Source organism: Pleurodeles waltl, chromosome 3_1 (genome assembly GCF_031143425.1).
Source record: "Pleurodeles waltl isolate 20211129_DDA chromosome 3_1, aPleWal1.hap1.20221129, whole genome shotgun sequence".
Lineage (NCBI taxonomy): Eukaryota > Metazoa > Chordata > Amphibia > Caudata > Salamandridae > Pleurodeles > Pleurodeles waltl.
The window spans coordinates 633,086,665-633,107,969 of NC_090440.1; the positions used below are offsets into that span (position 1 = coordinate 633,086,665).

General features: G+C 43.2%; 1 protein-coding gene across 1 annotated transcript in view; it reads left to right on the forward strand.

The window, feature by feature from the left end:
- The window catches only part of LOC138284404 (mucin-5B-like), a 528,306-nt gene that overhangs the window by 390,410 nt on the left and 116,591 nt on the right, over nucleotides 1–21,305 (forward strand). Inside the window, exons 25-28 of the mRNA XM_069223140.1 lie at nucleotides 5,008–5,136; nucleotides 9,119–9,203; nucleotides 15,112–15,149; nucleotides 18,386–18,541. Coding sequence (XP_069079241.1) covers nucleotides 5,008–5,136; nucleotides 9,119–9,203; nucleotides 15,112–15,149; nucleotides 18,386–18,541 — 408 coding nt within the window. The remainder of the gene's footprint in view (nucleotides 1–5,007; nucleotides 5,137–9,118; nucleotides 9,204–15,111; nucleotides 15,150–18,385; nucleotides 18,542–21,305) is intronic.

Here is a 21,305-nt window from a genome sequence, read left to right on the forward strand (position 1 = left end):
AATATAAAATCAGATTTTAAGTTACACATTTGAAAATGTTACCATTTGATGCTTGCAGCTTGTCCCTGCGTCACACAACTGACAGTTGGTCTTTATAGAATATTCCCAGACAGTGAGACAAAGAGAACATGGGAATTGACAGGGTGAGCCACTCTGAATTTATGAGGGAAAGGAGCTGCCATCTAGCATACTTGAACATCACAAGGGCTCTGCCTAGCCACACTCACAAAGTGTTTGACACTAGTCTTTTGTGATGAAAGACAAGCTGAGGCCAGGGCAAAGAGGCATGAAATTCCAAGCACCTGTGTGGGTGAACATTTCCAGAACCTTCTCCTACTTCAAAGAGGCACCAGGTATACCTATTGGACTGTCAGTTCCAACTCTTCAGTACACTCCTGAACCTGTTGATGCCACAGAAGGAGTACTGTGATGCTTTGCTTCCAGAAGGGCAGTCACTCTGCTGCCATGCTACTCTGTTGCTATGCTGCCCTAATTCCTGAGTATGAAGACTGGACCTGCACCATTCATCCCAGGCTGAGCTGACCTCTTGTTTTGTAGCTACAGGAATGTAACAAGCTGCAGAGGCTATCTGCAACAGCCAATATGTATTGAGCCTTGGATCTGCAACTGGACCTGCTGAGACTTGCTGGCCTTTGCTGGAGTGAGCGCCTGACCCTCAAGTGGACCTCCTCAGATCCTGGACCCTAGGTATGGGTTCCATTGAGCTCTCCTGAAGTTTTGTGCTGTTCGCTAACAAGAACAGGCCCATTCATGGCAAGATCGTGTTGTCCGCGCCACCTGCCAATACGAAGCTACCTTGAATCCAACTCTTTGCACCACAGCGACTGCCAACGACACCCAACAATGAGAGATCAGCACTTCAAACACAGCTTGCAGTGACCACCAACACAAAGCTCTAGTAATGATGGTCCATGACTCCCAACAGGATCTTTTTGCTACAGTGATGACCATCCTCATCACCAGCTTGCTCTTTGTGCTACACCGACAACCATACCTGATGTCTCCCTGCTCCTTGAGACCCCTTCTCCCACTGGACTTTGAAAGTAACTCTTCAGGTGGGGCTAATCTGGTCCTTCTATCTGACTCGCACGCCATCTTGCTCAACCTGAACTGGTGACTTTCACTGGTCTTACACAACCAGATAACAGTGAGTGCCTATAGGCATTTTAATTACCTAAAATCTTTAAAATGACATATCTCTGGTGCAACTGATTGAATTGATTTTGTTTTGGTGTCAAATAACGTATTACATTTTACTCTATTTTTATATATTTGTGTGGGATTTTTCTTGTGTTGAGCTTGCACTGTATTATTGTTTGAAATGCTGCATAAATATTTTACACATTGCCTCTAAGTTAAGCCTGACAGCTTTTGTACCAAGCTACAAGAGGATTAAGCAAAGGTTAATGTGGGGTTTGCTTGTGTTTCACCCTGACAGAGATTGTGGTTTCTGTTTGAGAGGGGTTTCAACCACCTCAACCTGTAACCCAATTACCAGCAAGAGCCTTGAATGTGATTCATGGTATCAACTGGCAAATAGTGTAGCTCTTTCAGAGCAACATTCATGTGGCTGTGCTTGCAGAGGTTAGTTTCAATCTGGCAGCCTGGTTCTACAGCATGGGATAGGTATAACTACTGAATTGGCCCAATGAATGAATGAACATTTAGAGTCATATAATAACCCAGATTTCCAACTTTCTGAAGGATGATTGAGGGGGCATGTGGCCAGTAGGAAGGCAAGTAGACAGGCTTGGTTGCTCCAAAGACTACATCACAGTTTTGACTCCATTCATGAAGGTAAAACAGCTCATCCTCAAAAGCACATGGTTCAAACATGAGTGATGATTGTGGAACTGACAGTTCTATTGTTAAGCTGGAGGATAATTTGTGTATCATCAGTACTGGTGGTTTAAGTGGGATAGAAAAGGGGAAAGGGATCCTAAATGAATGTCTCCTAAGAAGTGGTACTAAGAAACCTTTAAAAGAGGTGTGATCTATGTAACTAAAGATGCAGCCGAACACGTGAAATAGAATCATGTGCTTGACACATTTCATTAATAGACTCTTATTTGACAAGGTATAAACATAATCAGCAGTATAATTTAGTTAACAATTAATGTAACACTAATCATAGGCCACAAGCAAACACTCATCGGGGTAAATGAAAAAAGTGTGTGCCAATAGCATAGGTATTTACTATTTGGAGTGAAATAGTGCCCTAGTTGCCCCAGGGACACTAATGGTTGACAGAAGCATTCTCTGTATCTTGTGATTCCTATGTCACAAAGGAACTTCCCAGTGACATAGTGTTGCAGCACCAGTGGGACAAGCAGACAGGTACTGTTTTTTTTGTCAACAGTCAAAGGACAGAAATAAAAGGCCCTGTAGAATCCTGAATCAACATCCATGTGTTTCCTTTGCTAGGGCCCAGCCTTGGCTGATTCTGACCCACGTAGAGTGTATTTAAATATTCATAACTTTGTAATGGACTGTTGTTAGACCTGACAGCCTTAGGGTGGTCTTCCCCTAACTATTTGCCTGCCTCCCTCCATTTTTGCTGGTTTTAGGACTCTACACACTTTACCAAAGCTGATCAGTGCTACAATGCTTGTGCATGGGCCAGCATCACCACTAAACTACAATCAAGACTACAAGGAGTCCAGAATGCAGCAGCCAGACTCATCCTGGACAGCCCCCGACACAGCGGCATTTCCTCCCACCTCAAAGACTTACACTGACTCCCAGTCAACAAGCACATCACATTCAAACTCCTGATCCACACCTACAAGGCACTACACAACGTAGGACCGGCATAGCTCAACCACCGCCTCACCTTCTACGTACCCAACAAAAATCTCCGCTCCTCCCAGTTTGCCCTCGCAGCCATCCCCAAGATCCAGAAAAGCACAGCAGGAGGAACATCCTTCTCCTACCTGGCAGTCCAGACATGGAACACACTACCTCTCAAGCTCAGGCTGATCGCATAACTGAAGCAGTTTGGGAAGGACCTCAAGACCTGGCTCTTTGACTGAGCAGCACGCCCACAAACATCACCTTGAGACCCTATGGGTGATTAGCCATGATCTACAAATCTTTAAATGATTGATTGAGTGCTCTTCCCCTAAACATGGTAACACTGGTTCATACCCAAATGGCATATTTCATTTTCCTATACATCCCTAGTAAAGTGAACTAGATGTGCCCAGGGCCTGTAAATTAAACGCTACTAGTGGGCCTTCAGCACTGATTGTGCCACCCACCTAAGTAGTCCCTTAACCATCTTTCAAGGCTGCCATTGCCAGGCCTGTGTGTACAGTTTCACTGCTACTTCGACTTGGCATTTAAACATACTTGCCAAGCCTTCAATTTCCCTTTTCCTACACATGTCATCCCAAAGTTAGGTGCTAGGTAACCCTGAGGGCAGGGCGCTATGCAAGTAAAAGGCAGAACCTGTACTTATACGATTTACATGTCCTTATAGTGAACCCCCCAAAGTCGTTTTTCACTACAGTGAAGCCTGCTCCTCTCATAGGCCAGCATTAGAAATCCCCTTACATGCTTTTAAGTGCTAATTTCTGATCTGAGAGGAATGGACTTGTCATGTTTGGAATGGTAGTGGTGAGAAATCCTACTTACTGGTGAAGTTGGATTCTACATTACTATTTCAGAAATACCACTTTTCGGAATAGGCATTTCTTTGCACTTACTGCCATCTGTACCTTATAGCCAGTCTCCAATCCACGTTTGGTCTGTACTGGTTTACAGCTCCCCTTGTGCATTCCACCCAGCCAGCCCTAATCACAGGACACTCAGCTGCATCTGCATTCATCTACATACAGATGGGTTTCCCTGGGCAGGAAGGGTGGAGGGGCTCTCTCTTACACTTTTAAGGCCTCACAGGGCTCCTGGCAAAGAGGGCTAAGTTGAAAGGGGAACTTGTGCACTTCAAAACCACTCTTTCAAGTTTCAGCCTCTTTAAAGGTGTTTTTAGGTATATATACTGGATCTGTGACCCCAAGAAATCAGACACTTCTGGACCTACAACTGGACTCTGCCAGAGGGGGTGTCTGGCTTCTCAAAGGATTCATCTGGATTGCTTTTGCTGGAAGGCCTGCTGGCCTGCTTGTTGCCCTGCTGCCTGCTGACCCCTGACTCTGCAGGAAGGAATCTGCCTTCCTCCTCAGCAACTCTCCAAGGGCTTCGATTCTCCTGTTCTTAGGCTATCAAAGACTTCACAGAAGAGAAGAGAATCCAACACATCAGAAAATCGATACAACACCTTCAAAATGCAATGTAATGCCTGCTAGATTGATGCAGCACCTGCCTCATGGCAGAAAAATCACCCCATCTCCTGCCGGATTGACTCATTGTTTCTGGGCGTCAAAATATCCATCCCCCCCCCCCCATCACAGTGAGGAACCAAGGCTGCGCTCCTGGAAACCAAAGCCGGAAAAATCAGTGCATTGCTTTACTTTTCAACACATCCCCTCCTCTGCGGCCCTCTGTGTCTTCTTGATGCATTCCAGGTACTATGTGTTAAAAGGATGCAACCACTGATTCTTAAGGATTGAGACTCATCTAAGCCTTTTAAAGAGTGGTATCTTGACTTGTGCATATTGGATTTTGGTTGTTTTGGTTTTATTTTATTCAGATAACTATTATCTATTTTTCTAAACTGATGTGGAGTACTTTTTGGGGTGTTTTCACTGTGTTAATTTGTGAGTTATTGCAGAAATATTTTACACATTGCCTCTAAGTTAATCCTACCTGCTCTGTGCCAAGCTACTGAAGGGTGAGCACACGATAATTTAGGTTGTGTTGTGACTTACCCTGACTAGGATTGTGGTCTCTACTTAGACAGGGTGCATTCCTCTGCCAACCAGGGACCCAATTTCTAACAACTGTGTTTATTGAGTCTTCTTGTTCCTATTATCTGTGGAGTTTGTCAGCAATAACAAGTACCTAACTGGCATTCTCTTGTTACAGCAATGTTTTGTGATTACTACAACCCAGAAGGGGAGTGTTCCTGGCACTACAAACCCTGTGGTTTTCCTTGCCTAAAGACTTGTAAGAACCCACGAGAACTGTGCACAGACAGCACATACACTCTTGAAGGTATGCTCTGATATTCATTTACAGCAATGTGTGATGTAGCATGGTTGTGCCTGATGGCGTGATAGCTATTGCTGCCTTTGCATCTTCTAGTTAAACTATCTTGAGATCCAAATGAGCTTTGGATCTCAGGAGTGTCAGGAGTTTATATCCAGTGGAGTGGATAGTTCAGCAGAGTAATGGCAGTAGTAGCAAAATATTTAACAGGATATTTTTTAATAAACAACTTTCAAATGTCAAGTTATATGACTGTACTTTGACCTAATATTTCAAAATCAGCACTCTTGAAGATAAAGCTTGCCTTTGCATGAATGATGAAGACTTAGGGTATCACTACCAGGCTTGGTGTTGAAATCGGGGACTACCACAGCTCCTTTTCTTGGGTAGATGTTACACCTTAGAGAAAGAATTGTACGGTTAGATGGTTGTTTGTACCAAAGGAAGGTGATATCCATCCATGCTTCTTTATGATGTGCGATATTGTTAACTTACATCATACTTGAGTACCTTGTTGGTTTGGTGGAAATAAATGGCAGTTGTGTTCCAGGAATAAAAACATTGTAATGGTTGAAAATTAAGCAATTACTGAAAATGTTTATCAGGGCGTATTAACCATGAAAATTACAGGAAAGAACCTTAAGATATGAAGCCTGAAAAAGGACAGAGAGGCAGTGCGTCTCAGAAATGCATATGCTTGGTGCTTCATATGTTAATTAGGAAAGTTTTAACTGTGGTTTATACCTACTGGATGAAGGCAGGCAACTGTACAAAAATCATAATCGCTTATACCTTTGATTACTCTAAACCTAACCCAGCTCCTAAACATAACCTAAGCTTAACCCCATTCTGCATGACATCCCCAACCTTGACCCCAGTCCCAACTCTTAACCCCTCTGTAACTATAACTCTGCTTCATAACCACACATTTGGTCATCTTTCACTCTGTAGATTATTAACACCTTAAATGTAGATATAACTTACATTTCTAATCCCTAACTAGATAACTGGAGTCATTATTGCATTTTGTCACTATTTTGACCTTGATCAGAACGTGTTCAGAACAGGGTGGGTTGTTTACCATACCTGGTAAATACCATTACACTAGAATAAGATATTAACCAGATGTGGTTACCACAGTCTATTCTGAGCTTTCTGTTTGTAAATTAGGTATCATTAGTAAAATCAGTAATTAGCACACCAATTGCTTCATGTTGTGCCTTTTGTACAGACTTTTCCCTTTAAACATTTTGACGGTTTTTTAATGCGGAAATCAATCAGGGGAAAATAGTATGGATCTGGTATTTATCGCACACATCTTGGAATTCCGATCCCTATAGAAACCTTCATGTGTACAGGAATTGGAATTTAAATAACCCAGGGCTTGTAAGCAGTACTTTTGAATTTTTTTGTACTTTCTAATGTTTTTGTAGACTAATTGTCTACTTATATAAAATGTTGTTACTTTATTTCTAAGTTTTTATAGCAAACTGATATTTAAATTAACAAGATGTGCACATGAAAATGACCCAGGACATGATGTACTAATATCTCTTTGCAAAATACTAATCACAACGTGCAACCAGTGTCTTAGTGAACAGTAAACATTCCTAAGAACTGACATACATACTTCTAGGTTGGGTATTAGAAATCCGAATTGCAGTGAGTTGGAATCTGACCTACCTTATGCAAGATAATGAGGTAGGTTACAAATTGCAATTGGAGGCCATCATAAGAAAGTTGACCTGCTCAGGGAACCAGATCTCCATTACAATGATCACGTTTTAGTAAAGCAATTTTTTTAATGCAGGGCGCTTTCTTTAAAGGAAACCGGACTTCATTTAAAAAAGTAAAGTTTCCATTTTTGCCTTCCTTAAGGAGAAACAGGGGTACTAAAACCCATTATCTCCCCTTAAGCCAACTTTTTTTTTTACATTCATGTTACGCAAATGAATTACCACCTCCTTTGAGGTATTGGTAAATTATCAATGTTTCAATTAAGGTCACAAAAAATGATAAATGATAAATAATGTACCCACTGGGGACTTGGAAGAGACACCTACAACATACCCCTTTCAGATAATATATTCAAGTGCATATGACCCCGTGTCTCAGAGGGTGTGCTTATGTCACCCAAAGTCTCAGAGTTTGGCAGTAGTGCAATAAGCTCTAAATATCTGGTGAGAAGTACAAAACACTTCCTATGGGCTCACATAATGATGTTAGACGTTTGGCCTCCATTTTAGGAATTCTGGGCCACATGTACAATCACAATATTTTGCAAGATCCTAATTGTGTCTCGCAATTAGGAACTCACAAAATGTGATGCACTACAGTGTGTTCAACACTGTTAGCGATTCCCAAATGGGTTGCAAGGGACCTGCCTCATCAATATTCATGAGGCAGGGTCCAATGTGCAACCCATTGAGAATGGTTCCCACTCACAGGAATGGTGATTGCTTTTTAAATAAATGTTTTTTTTTTTGTAGTGCAGCCTGTTTTCCTTACAGGAAAATGGGATACACTACAAAAACAAAAATTACATTTTTAATTTACATTTTTTAAGATTAGACAGTGGTCGGTGGGCCCATTGCCTGCTCCTAAAAAATTTTGTCACCCACATTCACAAAGGGAACATGGTCCTCTGGGAACCTTCTTCCTCGAGTCGGTAAAAGATTAATGTTTTACAACCACATTCCGGTTGCAGAACATTCATCAGTGGCCCTGCGACTTGCTCTTAGAAAGAGACACCCTAAACACGCCCCTTCTTATCTGACTAGCAAACACTATTTTGAGATTCAGAAGTTGGTTACCGAATCTCAAAATAGGGTTGTTACATGGGAAAAAGCCATTGAGCATTCGCAAAAGGCCCAATTTGCTATTTGCAAATGCTATATACTTTTGTACATGTGACCCACTGTGCTGTGCAAGACTTCCTGCCTCTATGCTGATTAGACACCAGGCATTCTAGTCAGGGCCATATCAACAAGGTGAGCTTTAGGCCAACACACACCTGTGCACCATTTTCTATGTGATTGCACTTTCTAAACATTACACTTGGAATTTCGTCAAGTTAATGTATATGCTGCAGACACCACAGCTCAAAATCACGGTGAGTCAAACACTGCTCACTGTTCCCGAGCTGTTATGTCTGCAGACCATGCATTAACTGAGCTAAATGCGTGCACTTAATTTGGGAGTACGGTCTTCTAAAAAGAGTAGCCCAGATATACCCTGAGCGCCTGAACACCTTCCTGATATGTCCCCAGATCATGATATTGAGAATGGCATGTTTAGCATGGTCCTCGTCTTTGAGATGTACAGTGTCGGAGTAGCCCATAGTGCAATCAGACAGTGCCAGCCGGGCTGGTTTGGCAAGTCAGAGTGTGGACTTGTTGGTGGGCTGGTTTTACTGCTGATTTCTCTGATGGTACAACAACATTACCTGCAGCAAGCACAAATGCATGCAGTCTCCCATACCTTACAGAACACCTATGCAGCGTGTCTTTAAAAGTTTAAACTGAAACGATTTGCAAATGTGGGCCACCTATTTGAGCTTTTTGGGTCAAGGCCACATTTATTTTGGTAACCGGGTCTATTTTCCGTCCCTGTCCGACCACGGAGTTGTGTAAGTATAATGTGTTCAGTTTCTCTAATGAGATTCCAGTATCTTCTCTCATGTGGTGGTTGGTTATTTAGTGTAACAATAACATGCAATGATAGAGTAGTATATGCATGAGTAAGAGATACTTCCTATTTGCAAAATGATTTCACTTTCACTGCATTTGACAATGTTTAAAAAAAAAATATTATTCTAATTCGAAGATACTGTCCAGGTCACCTAAGTGTATTTATATAATAGACAATAAACGAAAATCCTTCATTCATCAGCTAAAGATCGAATTTATAGGCACTAATATTATCAATTATTAAAGGAATGATACATATTTTCACATGATGATTATTACGCCTTTTCTTTCTTCCTCAGGATGTTATCCAGAATGTCCGGAAAACAAACCTTACTTTGATGAGGATCTAATGGCTTGTGTTCCTATAATGAACTGCACATCATGGTACGTTTTAACGATACAAGTGCCTGTTGTGAAAGATCCACTACAAGCCTGAATTTACGATTAGAGTTTGGCATGAGTAAAATGCCTAAGTTACATTTTCAAATTAGTGTGAGCGCTGTGCCTGACATGACAATTCCTGACCTGAATTACCCTCTCATATGGCCATTAACCTGATTATTAACTTGTCGTCTCTGCACTATGGTCACTGGCTAATAGGTTGAGCTCCTTCATCAACCATAAAGTGTGCACAGTAGCACATTTGAAGGACATCTGTTAACCTGTTTTTCTCCTCCATTCCAGAATTCGAAAATGCTTCTTGAAGTTGATGGGATCTTTGGACCCAGTGTGTGAAGTGTGGTTAACCATACAGAATCAATTCAAACTCAACAACAAATTTAAACACCACGACCCATGTGACTGGAAGAAAACTCTGATCAATAAAAGTTTCAAAGCACTATTTTATAACCACAAAGTCAAAGTCAACTAAATAGTGTGCAAAATCAGATTGTAAAGATAAATAAACACCATAGGTTGACCAAATCTATGAAACAAGTTTAATCTACTCAACTTCCATCAGACATCCAAAAATAATTATGCATATTAATAAAGAGATAACTTGAGACACAGAAACATTCTATAAATCAAACTGTGAATACATTTGTCAGAGCAAATTACAAAGATTCAGAAATCAGGATTTTGGACATATGTCATCCTTACTTCTAGCCAAATTAGGACAAGCATGTGTGGGAATGGGCGAACACTTGTGGGCAAAAGCCAAATGTGAAGACAAAATTAATTAGGAAAACATCTATCTCTGGCTAAGTTAAACTAACTTGAAAAATAAAAATAAGTGGGTGTCAGCATGCTAACTTCTGGTAAAAAAATGCAGGTTAGGGGAAAATAATATTTGCATTAGACTATACCTCTCCTAGGGTCAGCATTCAATTCATTTTCATCAGCAAAGTATCTAGATCATCAGCAAAGTCTGTTAGAAGCACAGTCAGGGAAAAAGTGCTGAACACAGGCTGCACAGGAAAATCAAGAAACATCCAAGGGGCAAGTAAGCAGAATAAGATTCTAAAGGGGACTGACTCAAACTTACAAAGTCAATCCCTAATTAAAAATACTCAAACAGTTTGATTGGTCAGTTTGATGAGTCCACATCACACAAAAAGGAATGCCCAATTAGGATTTGAGTACAAATCTAGTTTGCAACAGGACAGAAAATTCTCAGGTTTGGTATGAAGTTGTCTCTCCTTTCCGTGTCAATCCAACAGACTACAAAAAATGTTGTACATTACTTGTTGCAATCTGCATTTCTCATGGAGTAAGACGATTTCAACAGTTCTCATGAGCAAGAACCAGTTCGTAGTATCCACTACTTTAGCTTTCAATCTCCAGTTCTGAATGTGCTAGAATCAAGGTCTCTGGCAAACAAATATTATACAGTGAACAATGGGACTCTTTACTATTCATGAGAAAACAACCTAATGGAAAAATTCATGTTAGAGGAAAAGAAATGATTCATCACTTTTACATTAGTGCAAGTATGAAGTCTTCAGGCCTAGTTATGTGAACACAGGTAATATACAGCATTGTTGTTAATAAAATACACATAACATGCCAATGTATACATTAAGCATTAATAATATATCATCAGAACATGTAAAAACATTGAATTAGTAATTGCAATCTTTGTTAAAACATCACATTAAGTATGAGAAAAAAGTGTTTTTATTTTTACTGTGCACATATGTTGGAAAATGGGTTATTGGTAAGGGCAGGTAGGTACCTACACTTAGCAATAGGCCACTAACCTCCACTAAGGTCCAGTTTGATCTCATTAAATTAAACCCAGCTCAACCCTTGGTAGCTTGGCAACGAGCGTCAAGGCTTAACTTAGGAGACAGAGTGTAAAGCATTCAAATATCACAAAACAGTAATTAAATAAAACACAGGAAACAGTTTAAAAATCCAAAACCAATTTATGAAAAATAGATTATCTTTTTATTTTTAAAATGACACAAAAACAACTAAAATCGTGTATGGGGAACCGGAGATATGAATTTTTAAAGAATTATAATTTTTTAACAAAAAGCGCCAATCGGGTCATCTGGTTGCACCTCGACCAGGGCAAAGTCAAAGTTTCAGGCCGACAGCGATGGAGCCCTGCTCGGCTACAGGCCGCGGGAGGACTCGATTAACAGTTTACCTTCACACTTAGGGGGTCATTCCTACCCTGGCGGTCATGGACCGCCAGGGCAGGGGACGGAGGAAGCATCGCCAACAGGCTGGCAGTGCTTCAGGGGCAAGGGTTTTCCCCTGCCCCAGGGAATCCTCCATGGCGGCGCTGCAAGCAGCACCGCCATGGGGATTCCGACCCCCTTCCCGCCATCCTGTTTCTGGGGTTTTTCACCGCCAGAAACAGGATGGCGGGAACGGGTGTTGTGGGGCCCCTGGGGGCCCCTGCAGTGCCCATGCCACTGGCATCGGCACTGCAGGGGCCCCCTAACAGGGCCCCATTAAGATTTTCAGTGTCTGCAAAGCAGACACTGAAAATCGCAACGGGTGCCACTGCACCCGTCGCACACCAGCAACTCCGCCGGCTCCATTCGGATCCGGCTTCATCGTTGCTGGGGCTTTCCCGCTGGGAGGGCGGGCGGCCTTTTGGCGGTCGCTCGCCAGCCCAGCGGGAAAGTCAAAATGACCGCCGCGGTCTTTTGACCGCGGTACGGTCTTTTGCCGGTCACCGCCTGGCGGGCGGCGCCCGCCGCCCGCCTGGGTAGGAATGACCCCCTCAGTCTCTTTTTCGATGATTTTCTTCAGCGGGACGAACCTGCCAGTCCAATCCGACCTCCTGGAGCCCTTCTCCGGATACGCGATGCGGGAATCCTCGGTGGAGATTTTTACCTTCGGACTTAGTCGTTTTTTCAGAGTGAAAATCCTTCGACCGGGGTAAACCTGGATCTTGATCCGACGTCCCTGGAGACCTCCTCGGATACGCTGGCTGGAAGGTCCCGGTCAACTTTTTACCTTCGGACTTAGTCTCTTTTTCGTAGATTTTCTTTACCGGGATGAACCAGCAAATCAGACTGGTTCGCGGTTGAGGCAAGCCGGATAGAGTTGCCGCGGCAGGTCGGTCCCTCTATGGAGCTTTTTTACAAAAGTTCTCCAAACTTCTCCAAACTTCTGGGGCTTCTCCCAGATGTCCTTTTAAGGTTCTTTTGGGGTCCACAGCTCACCCCAAGGTTCCAGAAGTTCTGAGATGGTCCTTGGGGGGTGCGGACTACAACTCCCAGAATGCACCTGGCACAAACTCCTTTTTGGCCACTGGGCAGTGGCCAGCTGGTTGATTTCTTCAGGAGTTGGTGCAGGGGACTCTGGATAGTAATTTTTCACCTGTAGCAAACAGGGAGTCCCTCCTTGAACCAGTTGAAGCCAGGCAAAGTCCTTCTTGTGGTGAAGCCCAAGTGTGGAGCTGGTGCATTCCTTTTGAGTGCAGGTTCCAGGTGCAGGCCAGGGATCCAGCAGGGCAGTCCTTCTTCTCCTTTGGTTCTTCCTTGATGGAATCTGATGGGGATCTGAGGTGTGGGTGCAGGTCTGCCAGTTTTATCCTTGCTCCTGGGTGAAAGCAGGGGGGTCCTCGTTCTCCAATCAGGCGCAGGGTCCTTCCCCCTGTGATGACCACTTCCTGGGAAGTGTGGCAAAAATCAATCCCAGGAGGCAACATCCTCCAAAAATCCATCATGGCTGGTCTGATTTTTGGAGGTTACATCTGGCTGAGCCCACCCACTGGTGTGGCTAAAAATAATAAACACACCCCTCTCCTGCCCTCTCCTAATCTAATCAAGGGGGCACCTAGTTGTCTGGGGTTGCAGGATGTGGGGGTGTTGCTGGTTGCTCCAAATGTCCTTCTCTGCCTTTGAAGACCAGCTTGGCAGCCCTCTCCCTTCCTGCCTCACCATCTGCTGAGGGGAGATTACCTCCCACAGGCACATTCCTTTGTGTGAAGCCAAGCCACTTCACGCCTCATCAAGGTAGCTTGGCCAGGCTGCTAGAGGCTGGCCAACCAGAGCACAGCAGCAAAAACAATGCAGGGCTGAAATTGGCAACTTTTCAGGCAAAGTTTAAAACTCTTTACCTGAACAAGTTATATTAAATCCAAAAACTGGAAGTTGTAGGATTTATTACAACAATTAATTTGATACCAAACTCTTGGTATGCATCATTTAAGGAGACTTTCAAAATTAAAATAAAGTCTCCCCATTCTAGCCTATGAAGGCCATATAGTAGAATGAGGGAAAAAACGAATTTTGCTGTTTTTACCTCACCAGGGCTTATAAAACTATGTTTATAAAGTCTCTGCTTATAGTTACATGGCACCCAGCCCTAGGGGCACATAGGGCACACCTTAGGGATGACTTATATGTAAAAATAAAGTAGTTTAAGACTTTGGAACTACTTTTAATTCCAAAGTCGAATTTGCATATAAGTTTAATTTAAAAGCAGCCAGCAAGGCAGGCCTGTCTTTAAAATGACACTGGGCATCTCAGCAGTGCACCTATGGGTGCACTACCTATGCTGTGGTCCCTAAACCTACATGCCCTACCATATACTAGGGACTTATAGGTAGGTTAACTTAGCTGATTATAATTAGCCTAATTTGCATATCCATTTTACACAGAGCACTGGCCCTGGGACTGGTAAGCAGTAACCAGGGCACAGCCAAGAGTCAGTAACCACCAGTACCTGTCCAAAAAGTGTAGGGGTGACCAGGGCAAAAAGGAGGACTTTCTTACAACATAATTTTATACTAATAAATAACATTAAATATTATAAATCAACTTGGTTTCACTTCATAAAGTTACTCTAATGCATAAAATATACTTCAACATTATTTTTAGTCTTGTTAGCACATTACCAATTCTGGTAGGCACAATGTCCATCACAATAATTAAACGGAAGAACTTTTTAAATACGTGTAAACTGGGCTTTTTCTCTATGTTAGGCTTTTAAACGCGAATATAAATGTCACCAAATGCTGACTCCCGGGTCGCTAAAAGCATTAGTAAAATGCACGCTCCAACACATCTAAAATCAATGTTGTAAGTAGGCTCAGATATTCACCAGTAATATTTACACAGACTCCACATGATATACCTAGTTGTTCAGGATGTTCCCCTTGTACGTGAACTGAGCAGCCTGCTTGGTCTGCATATGATGGTGCCAGGCACTGGGATATATTGGGGGTAGCACTCCACTATGACTTCTCTCAGAAAATCTATAAATTACTGTCCATACAACCCTGAAAGCAGTCCAATCCCGGAGACTATCTGGGAATGCCTAAGTATCTTGGCTGACCAGTCCTACATTTGCTCATGCAACAAGCATTGATCAGTAAATAAACCTGAAACGGTTATTTACTCTGCAGATTGACTGTGAGACTTTTTTAGGTTATTTAGAGTTTGATGTGAGACACTCCTCAAAAATTGCTAGATGTCCTGTATTCCCTATTTAGATTGTGTACCCATTTCTATATAGTGAACAGGGAGAACAGAAAACATCGATTTTTGGAGGCACAAGCATTTTAAATAGGGCAGACAGGACAACTGTCATTTTTGGGTGGATATCCCTCATCTGTCAAATTCTAAATATTATCTTTATTATTTTGAGGTATGATAACAAGATTGCGTATGACTTAGGTTAAGGATTCAACTAGCACACTCACAAGGTTTTTTGTGAAGTTTAGTTCTAAAGAAAATACTGTAATATTTACAACAAATAAAATAAGTTTTCATCAGTTGTTAAGGAACTGAATAATAACGTCTTTTTTCACCTTGAGTAGTTATGTTTCACAAAATGTTTATTTTCAAAACATTTTTAACATTGATTTTTTTTCTGTTTGCAGCACTTCTGGTGAAATGTTATGCACTGATGATCTACAAGGTATTCTTCTCAGAATTTTTTATTGCTTTAATGGGTTGGGATTTTACCATGGTACCAACGACTTCTTTACAAGTATTTCATTCCAGTAGACTGACCTCTTCTAACTATACACTTTTAGAGAAAACAAGGAATATTTTTAAGACACGGTGCCCTTATTAGGTCACACACTTGAAGTGTAAAATTCTCATTAGGAAGGTGCAACCATATTTCTATCCATAAACAATACCTGTGGCCAGGGGAACACCAGACTGCAGAAGTGGGTGCTACTCTCATTCAGCGTCTGGCCCTCTACAGACATTGGAGTAGAGAGGTCACATCTTCTGATGTGCTGTACCTTGACTGCTATGAGTCACGCGGGTGTAGAAGCAAAGCTGATAGATGACAACAGGCTACTTTAGTCATGTCACCATTGAGAACAGCACTGACATGTACAGCCGTTAAAGACCCGTAATTGTTATTGCATTTGATTATACAAATATGAATAGGGGCGTTCACAGGGCCGGCCCTTCTGGCGGGGGATATTTCTGTCCTCTCCCTGCATTGCATCTCCTTATGCACCACCACTGAGCTAGTACAGGTGTTTTGTAGGCTTGCCAGAGCTGCGCATGCCACAAATCTCAGTGACTCTCTGTGAACAAGGGATTCTCTGAGAAATTCAACAAGCTCACTTTTGCCCCCACCATCAGAATAGATGCTGCACTTGGACAAATGCCAACGTCTAGAGCAGTGTACTAGACAGGGCCGGACTGGCCTTAGCAAGCATCTGGCATTTTACCGGTAGGCTGGAAGGGTGGGGGACGGTTTTTCAGCAGTGGAGGCCGGTAACAGTGACAAAAGAACAAAAGCAGCAGTGGTTCATGTCGCTCCACCCAAGGCCTGATCTGACAAAATTTGGAGGGCTGCTTTGAGTTCCAAGTCCGGTCCTGTATACTACATGCATTACCTGTAGTGAGCGTCAGGGGCAGCTCCTCCATAGGGGTGGAGGAGCGTCACCCTCCACCACCAGCTGCAAAGATTTTCCCAAAAAATTATAATAAACTGTGCTTATAATCGGTTTTTGAGAAAAGGGGCAGGGCAACGAGGGGTGACGTGTACGTGCATGTGCATGTGTGTTTGGCCCGCCATGTGGGGCCGGCCAAACACACAAGTGCTGTGGCTCTCTGCAGCCCAGCAACACAGTTACTGGGCTGGAGAGAGCCTGCACAGGCTCTCAGTCTGCCTGGGAGTGCCGTGACTGGGCACTCCTAGCCAATCCTGATGTTGCTTAGGCGTCAGGATTGGCACAGGGCAGTCTGTGAGTGTATGCCTGCCTGCAGCGAGACGGGAGGAGGCAGAGGAGCAGCGCAGTGCTGGAGAGCAGGTGTTATTTAATAATTATTTTGTATTTCATTTAATTCTCCCCCACGCACCTCACCGCACCTTTAAATTTGCCCGAGCCACGACTGGTGTGTGTGCACATTTTTTGTGGTGTAGAACATGTTTAAACTATGCTTTTCCCCCCCAATCTTTCAATCATTTTTCTATGGGAGTAAACTGAAGTGATTATCAGGGCTTGCTACTAATACAGGATCACAAAATTAGCAATGAGGCCATAGGCTGGGAGAGTCTCTGAGAAGACTCCAAGGCTCGGATTTGCTTGTCTGTTCTTAATTTCGACCACTTTAAGAGGGTCTTTCTGTTTATCACACCAACTGCTTTTTGATGCCTGCTTGTATTATGAACTAATATTTATGATGGTACGATAGCCTTCAGAGTGCAATGATAACATTAGATATTAGAGAGGTATCACAATGAAGTGAAGGTACATAATAACATGTATTGAGCGTTACTGAGAAAATAAAGGCAAGACAGTGATTTGTGGGCAGACTGTGGAAAAATAAGAAGTGTGTAAGAGTATTGTGAACAAGAACAAAGAAGCAGACATGAGCACTGGGTGAAATGGGCTGCAACTGTCAACAAAGTATGTGCCCTCTGCTTTAATATAGACTGCAACAGCGATGCTGTTGTAAAGAAAGTGGTGCATCCAGTGCTTAATTTGTGCTTGTTGTTTCCGGTGCTGAGAACCAGCACTTATTTTTGAGGCTTGGCGCTTATTTTTCTGCCCCAAGCGTTTGCTGCAAGCAAAAGACACATATGGGAAAAACAGAGGAAGGGAAAACCGAAAAAGCGTCACAAAGTGAGAAAGTAGAAAGCTGCAAGAGTGACCTGAAGGGGCAGGGAGTGGCTGTAAATGGATTAAAGAGACCCGGGATGGCTTCAGGAGTACGCCGCCTCAGTATTCCGTGTTCCAACATTTAATTGCAGCAGCCGCGTGTTTAAGAGGAGGGCTTTGAGCACCGGTATGTTTTTATTTACAAATTAAGCACTGGGTGCATCATAAGAAAGGATGAAGTAGAAGACTCACATATCAACCACATGAAACAGAAAAGGAAAAATGACCTGGAGGTTTGCAACCTGCTGCAAAACAGTGACACAAGAAAAGGTAACTTCACCCCACCTTAAAATTACAGGGAGTCTATTTGTATTGTAATCATATTGTGTTGTATTGTAATTGTATTTCATTTAGGTGACATTTTCTAAGGTATACAAATAGAGTGAGTCTTTAGAGTCATAATATGGCAGCCTAACAAGAACAAAAAGTAAGTGGTGATCTAGGCAAAGGATATTTAAAAAAATGCTATTTTATTTACTTAGGTCGAAATTGGAAAAGTGTCTTTCAGGACTTTGGATTAAAAAAAAATACTTCATTGCTATAGTATTGTTAGTTAATGTTACATTCTTTGTCTTGGCAGTGAGTACCTGATGGGTAATCCGCGTGTCAATGTCTTTTGGATGTGGAAGAATATGTGCTAACATAAAATCAGAAGTATAGCCCCCTGTTGGCAGGAAACAAGTGACAGACCCAAAAAGCCCCATCGAAGGAAAAAAGTCATTTGATATTTAATATAAGCATTCAGCTAGAGAGGAGGTATTTTTTCGCTGCCTATGCCAGTAAACATCGGAATCTCAGAATGGTGTTCTTTGTTAGCAAGGTTCCTCCAGGATGCTCTGCAGCTTAACTCACTCCCAGAGAGTGTAGGAAAGAGATGAACAGGAGAGCTTGAATGACCATGGGATAATAACCAAATGCTGCTCATATTTACCGTGGACAATGCTTGAGTTTTATGCAAATGTTTCCATACTTTCTCTTGAAGAAGTATTATGTCTCAGGATGAACTTTTTAATGCCTTCCTCAGACTGCCTCTGCTGCTATGGTGGAAGAACATACAAACTTCATGAAGAAATCTACCGCACTGGAGATGGCATGAACTGCTTGACAGCCACCTGTGGACCACATGGCCAAATTAAAAGGGACTACTATTTCTGTGGAGTCACTCTACCACCAACTATAGGTGAGATAATGGTTCTCTTGACAACTGTAGAAAACTGGTCCGCAGTATGCCTATTAAGATGCAAAACTGACTATGTGAATGTTCTACGTGTGAGTTAACTAAGTGATATGAAGCAGCAGGATTTCACAATTTTGGGTATCAAATATTTACAGAGCAGGCCATACAAACATGGATGGCTTGGTCTACATATACAGGCGCTCCTTCACCAACACCTTTTAAAAAGTAGCAAATGAGTTTAGAGAAAAACATCCATTAACATTATTATACAGCCTTGTCTTGGCCTGATGAGGGAAGGCTAGTGGATTCAGGGAAGGTTAAGATAGGGAATCGCATATAACAGTGGATAATTGTTAATCCTGAAGGGCTCATCTGAGTCCTTACAATAATCTTGTTTCTATCAATAATATCAGTGTCAACAAGTGTAGGAGACCGCACTTCCTGTTTTTTTTTTTTTTTAAACTTCTCACAGATGTGTGGATCCACTGTGAGTTTGCGGCAGAATTTAAAGAAAACAACTTTTTTGGTTCAAAGCCTAGGGGGTCAGGGTATTCCTCCCCTGACCTCTTGTGTCTATTTTTGCATTTTTTTTAGGACTTGGGACTGATACTGGGGGTCATTCCGACCCTGGCGGTCCATGGCCGCCAGGGCCGGGGACCGCGGAAGCACCGCCAACAGGCTGGCGGTGCATCCTGGGCCATTTTGACCGCGGCGGTAAAGCCGCGGTCAGAAAAGGGCAACCGGCGGTTTTCCGCCGGTTTACCCCTGGCCCAGGGAATCCTCCATGGCGGCGCTGCTTGCAGCACCACCATGGGGATTCCGACCCCCTTCCCGCCATCCTGTTCCTGGCGGTTTTTACCGCCAGGAACAGGATGGCGGGAACGGGTGTCGTGGGGCCCCCTAACAGGGCCCCATAATGCTTCGCTTTGCAGACACTGAAAATCGCGACGGGTGCCACTGCACCCGTCGCACCCCAGCAACTCCGCCGGCTCCATTCCGAGCCGGCTTCATCGTTGCTGGGTCTTTCCCGCTGGGCCGGCGGGCGGCCTTTTGGCGGTCACCCGCCGGCCCAGCGGGAAAGCCAGAATGGCCACCGCAGTCTTTTGACCGCGGTGCGGTCATTCGGCGGTGACCGCATGGCGGGTGGCGACCGCCGCCCGCCGCGGTCGGAATGACCGCCACTGTGTCCTAGGATGGCTGCCACCACTTCCTGGTTGAGGTGGTGGCAGCCAATCAGATCTCAGTTTGAGCTCTGTTGGAATCTGCAGAGATTTACATCAGAACACAATAAGCACTCTTTCTGGACTTAGATCTAGCATTCTGTCAAATGTAGTGCAAATCTGTTCAGCAGTTTAGGCTGTAGCTATGTCTAAAACACCTCTGGGAACATTCATGAGGAAATTGCATTTTGGGACCTCCCCTTTTTTCTCAACCCCAGCTTAATGGATCACCCTGAAACTTTGTATGCACAAACGAGACAAAAAAGAACACTTTTTTTGGAAAGTTTATCGGAGATTTGTTAAACAGTGCCACAGCCATTAGCAATAAAATCCTAACTAAAACTACCCAGTGGAATATTTTAATTGCTGACATTTTGTTTGTCAGAGTTTGAGGTTGCATTTAAACCCCCTTTAGGCAGAGTGTGGTGGGCTTTACTCATGTGCATTTCCTGGTTGCAGTGGAACCTCTGTATTTGGACACTGAAAATCTGGCAACACAGGGCCTTTTTACAGCTTGCTGAGCCGCACTGCATAATTTTGAAAGTGCAGGGATGTGTCGTATTTACAGAAATACGATGCATCCCTGTACTTTCCTCAGCGCTGGCACACAAACTGCTGCCTAGAGCCAGTGCAGACACCCTTGCACCATGGTTTATGTGCAGGAAGGGACACCTTCCTACACATAAGCAATCGTTAATGGTGTTTTCCTCTTTGAATGTGTGCTGCTGTATCAAGCACACATAGAAAGATGAAAAAACGGGGAGAAATATTGTTATTTCTCCACATTATGCCACTCTAATGCCACCCCTGAGGTGGCAAAGGAATATGGCACATTCCCAGCTTTGTAACTCTGGGACTGCATCAGATTCCATCAGGTTCCATGGATTTTGCGTGGGAATACCCACAGCAACACCCACGGAATGCCCCTTTCATGCAGAGTAATAAGTGAAAGGGAATCATATTTACAATAACATGAAAAGCCACGAAAGGTGTCTGCATGGCTTTCTGAATATGGACCCACACTGCGCCACCGGAACGTAAAACAAAATGACGCTGTGGTGGCGCAGTGGGCTGCTAGCGTCTTGTATATGAGACCCATAGGGCCTCATTTACAAGGTTTTGGGTCAGGTCAGCATCGCAAGGAATCTTGCTGCGTTGTCCTGCGCTAAAAGAAAAGGGCCAGAATGTACTGTAACTATAAGATATGGCTCATTCCTGTTCATTTCCCTTGCACTGGTGCACAATGGGCTGCCAGGCACCCTTGTACCATGGTGCAAGGGTGTCTGCATTGCAGGGATGATTGCTTTTGTGCAGGAGTGGACACCTTGCTGCACAATAACAATCATGAGAGGTATTTTCTTTTTTCTATGTGTTCTATGCAACACACACAGAAAAGAGAAAAAAAAGAAGAGAAATAATGGTATTTCTCCTCGTGCATCTGCCTTACACCTCCCCTGGGGAGGCGTAGGCTTTTGACACATTCACAGGTTTACAAAACCTTGTAAATCAGGAAATCTGTTAAATGCCATAGGTGTTACGTGGGAACA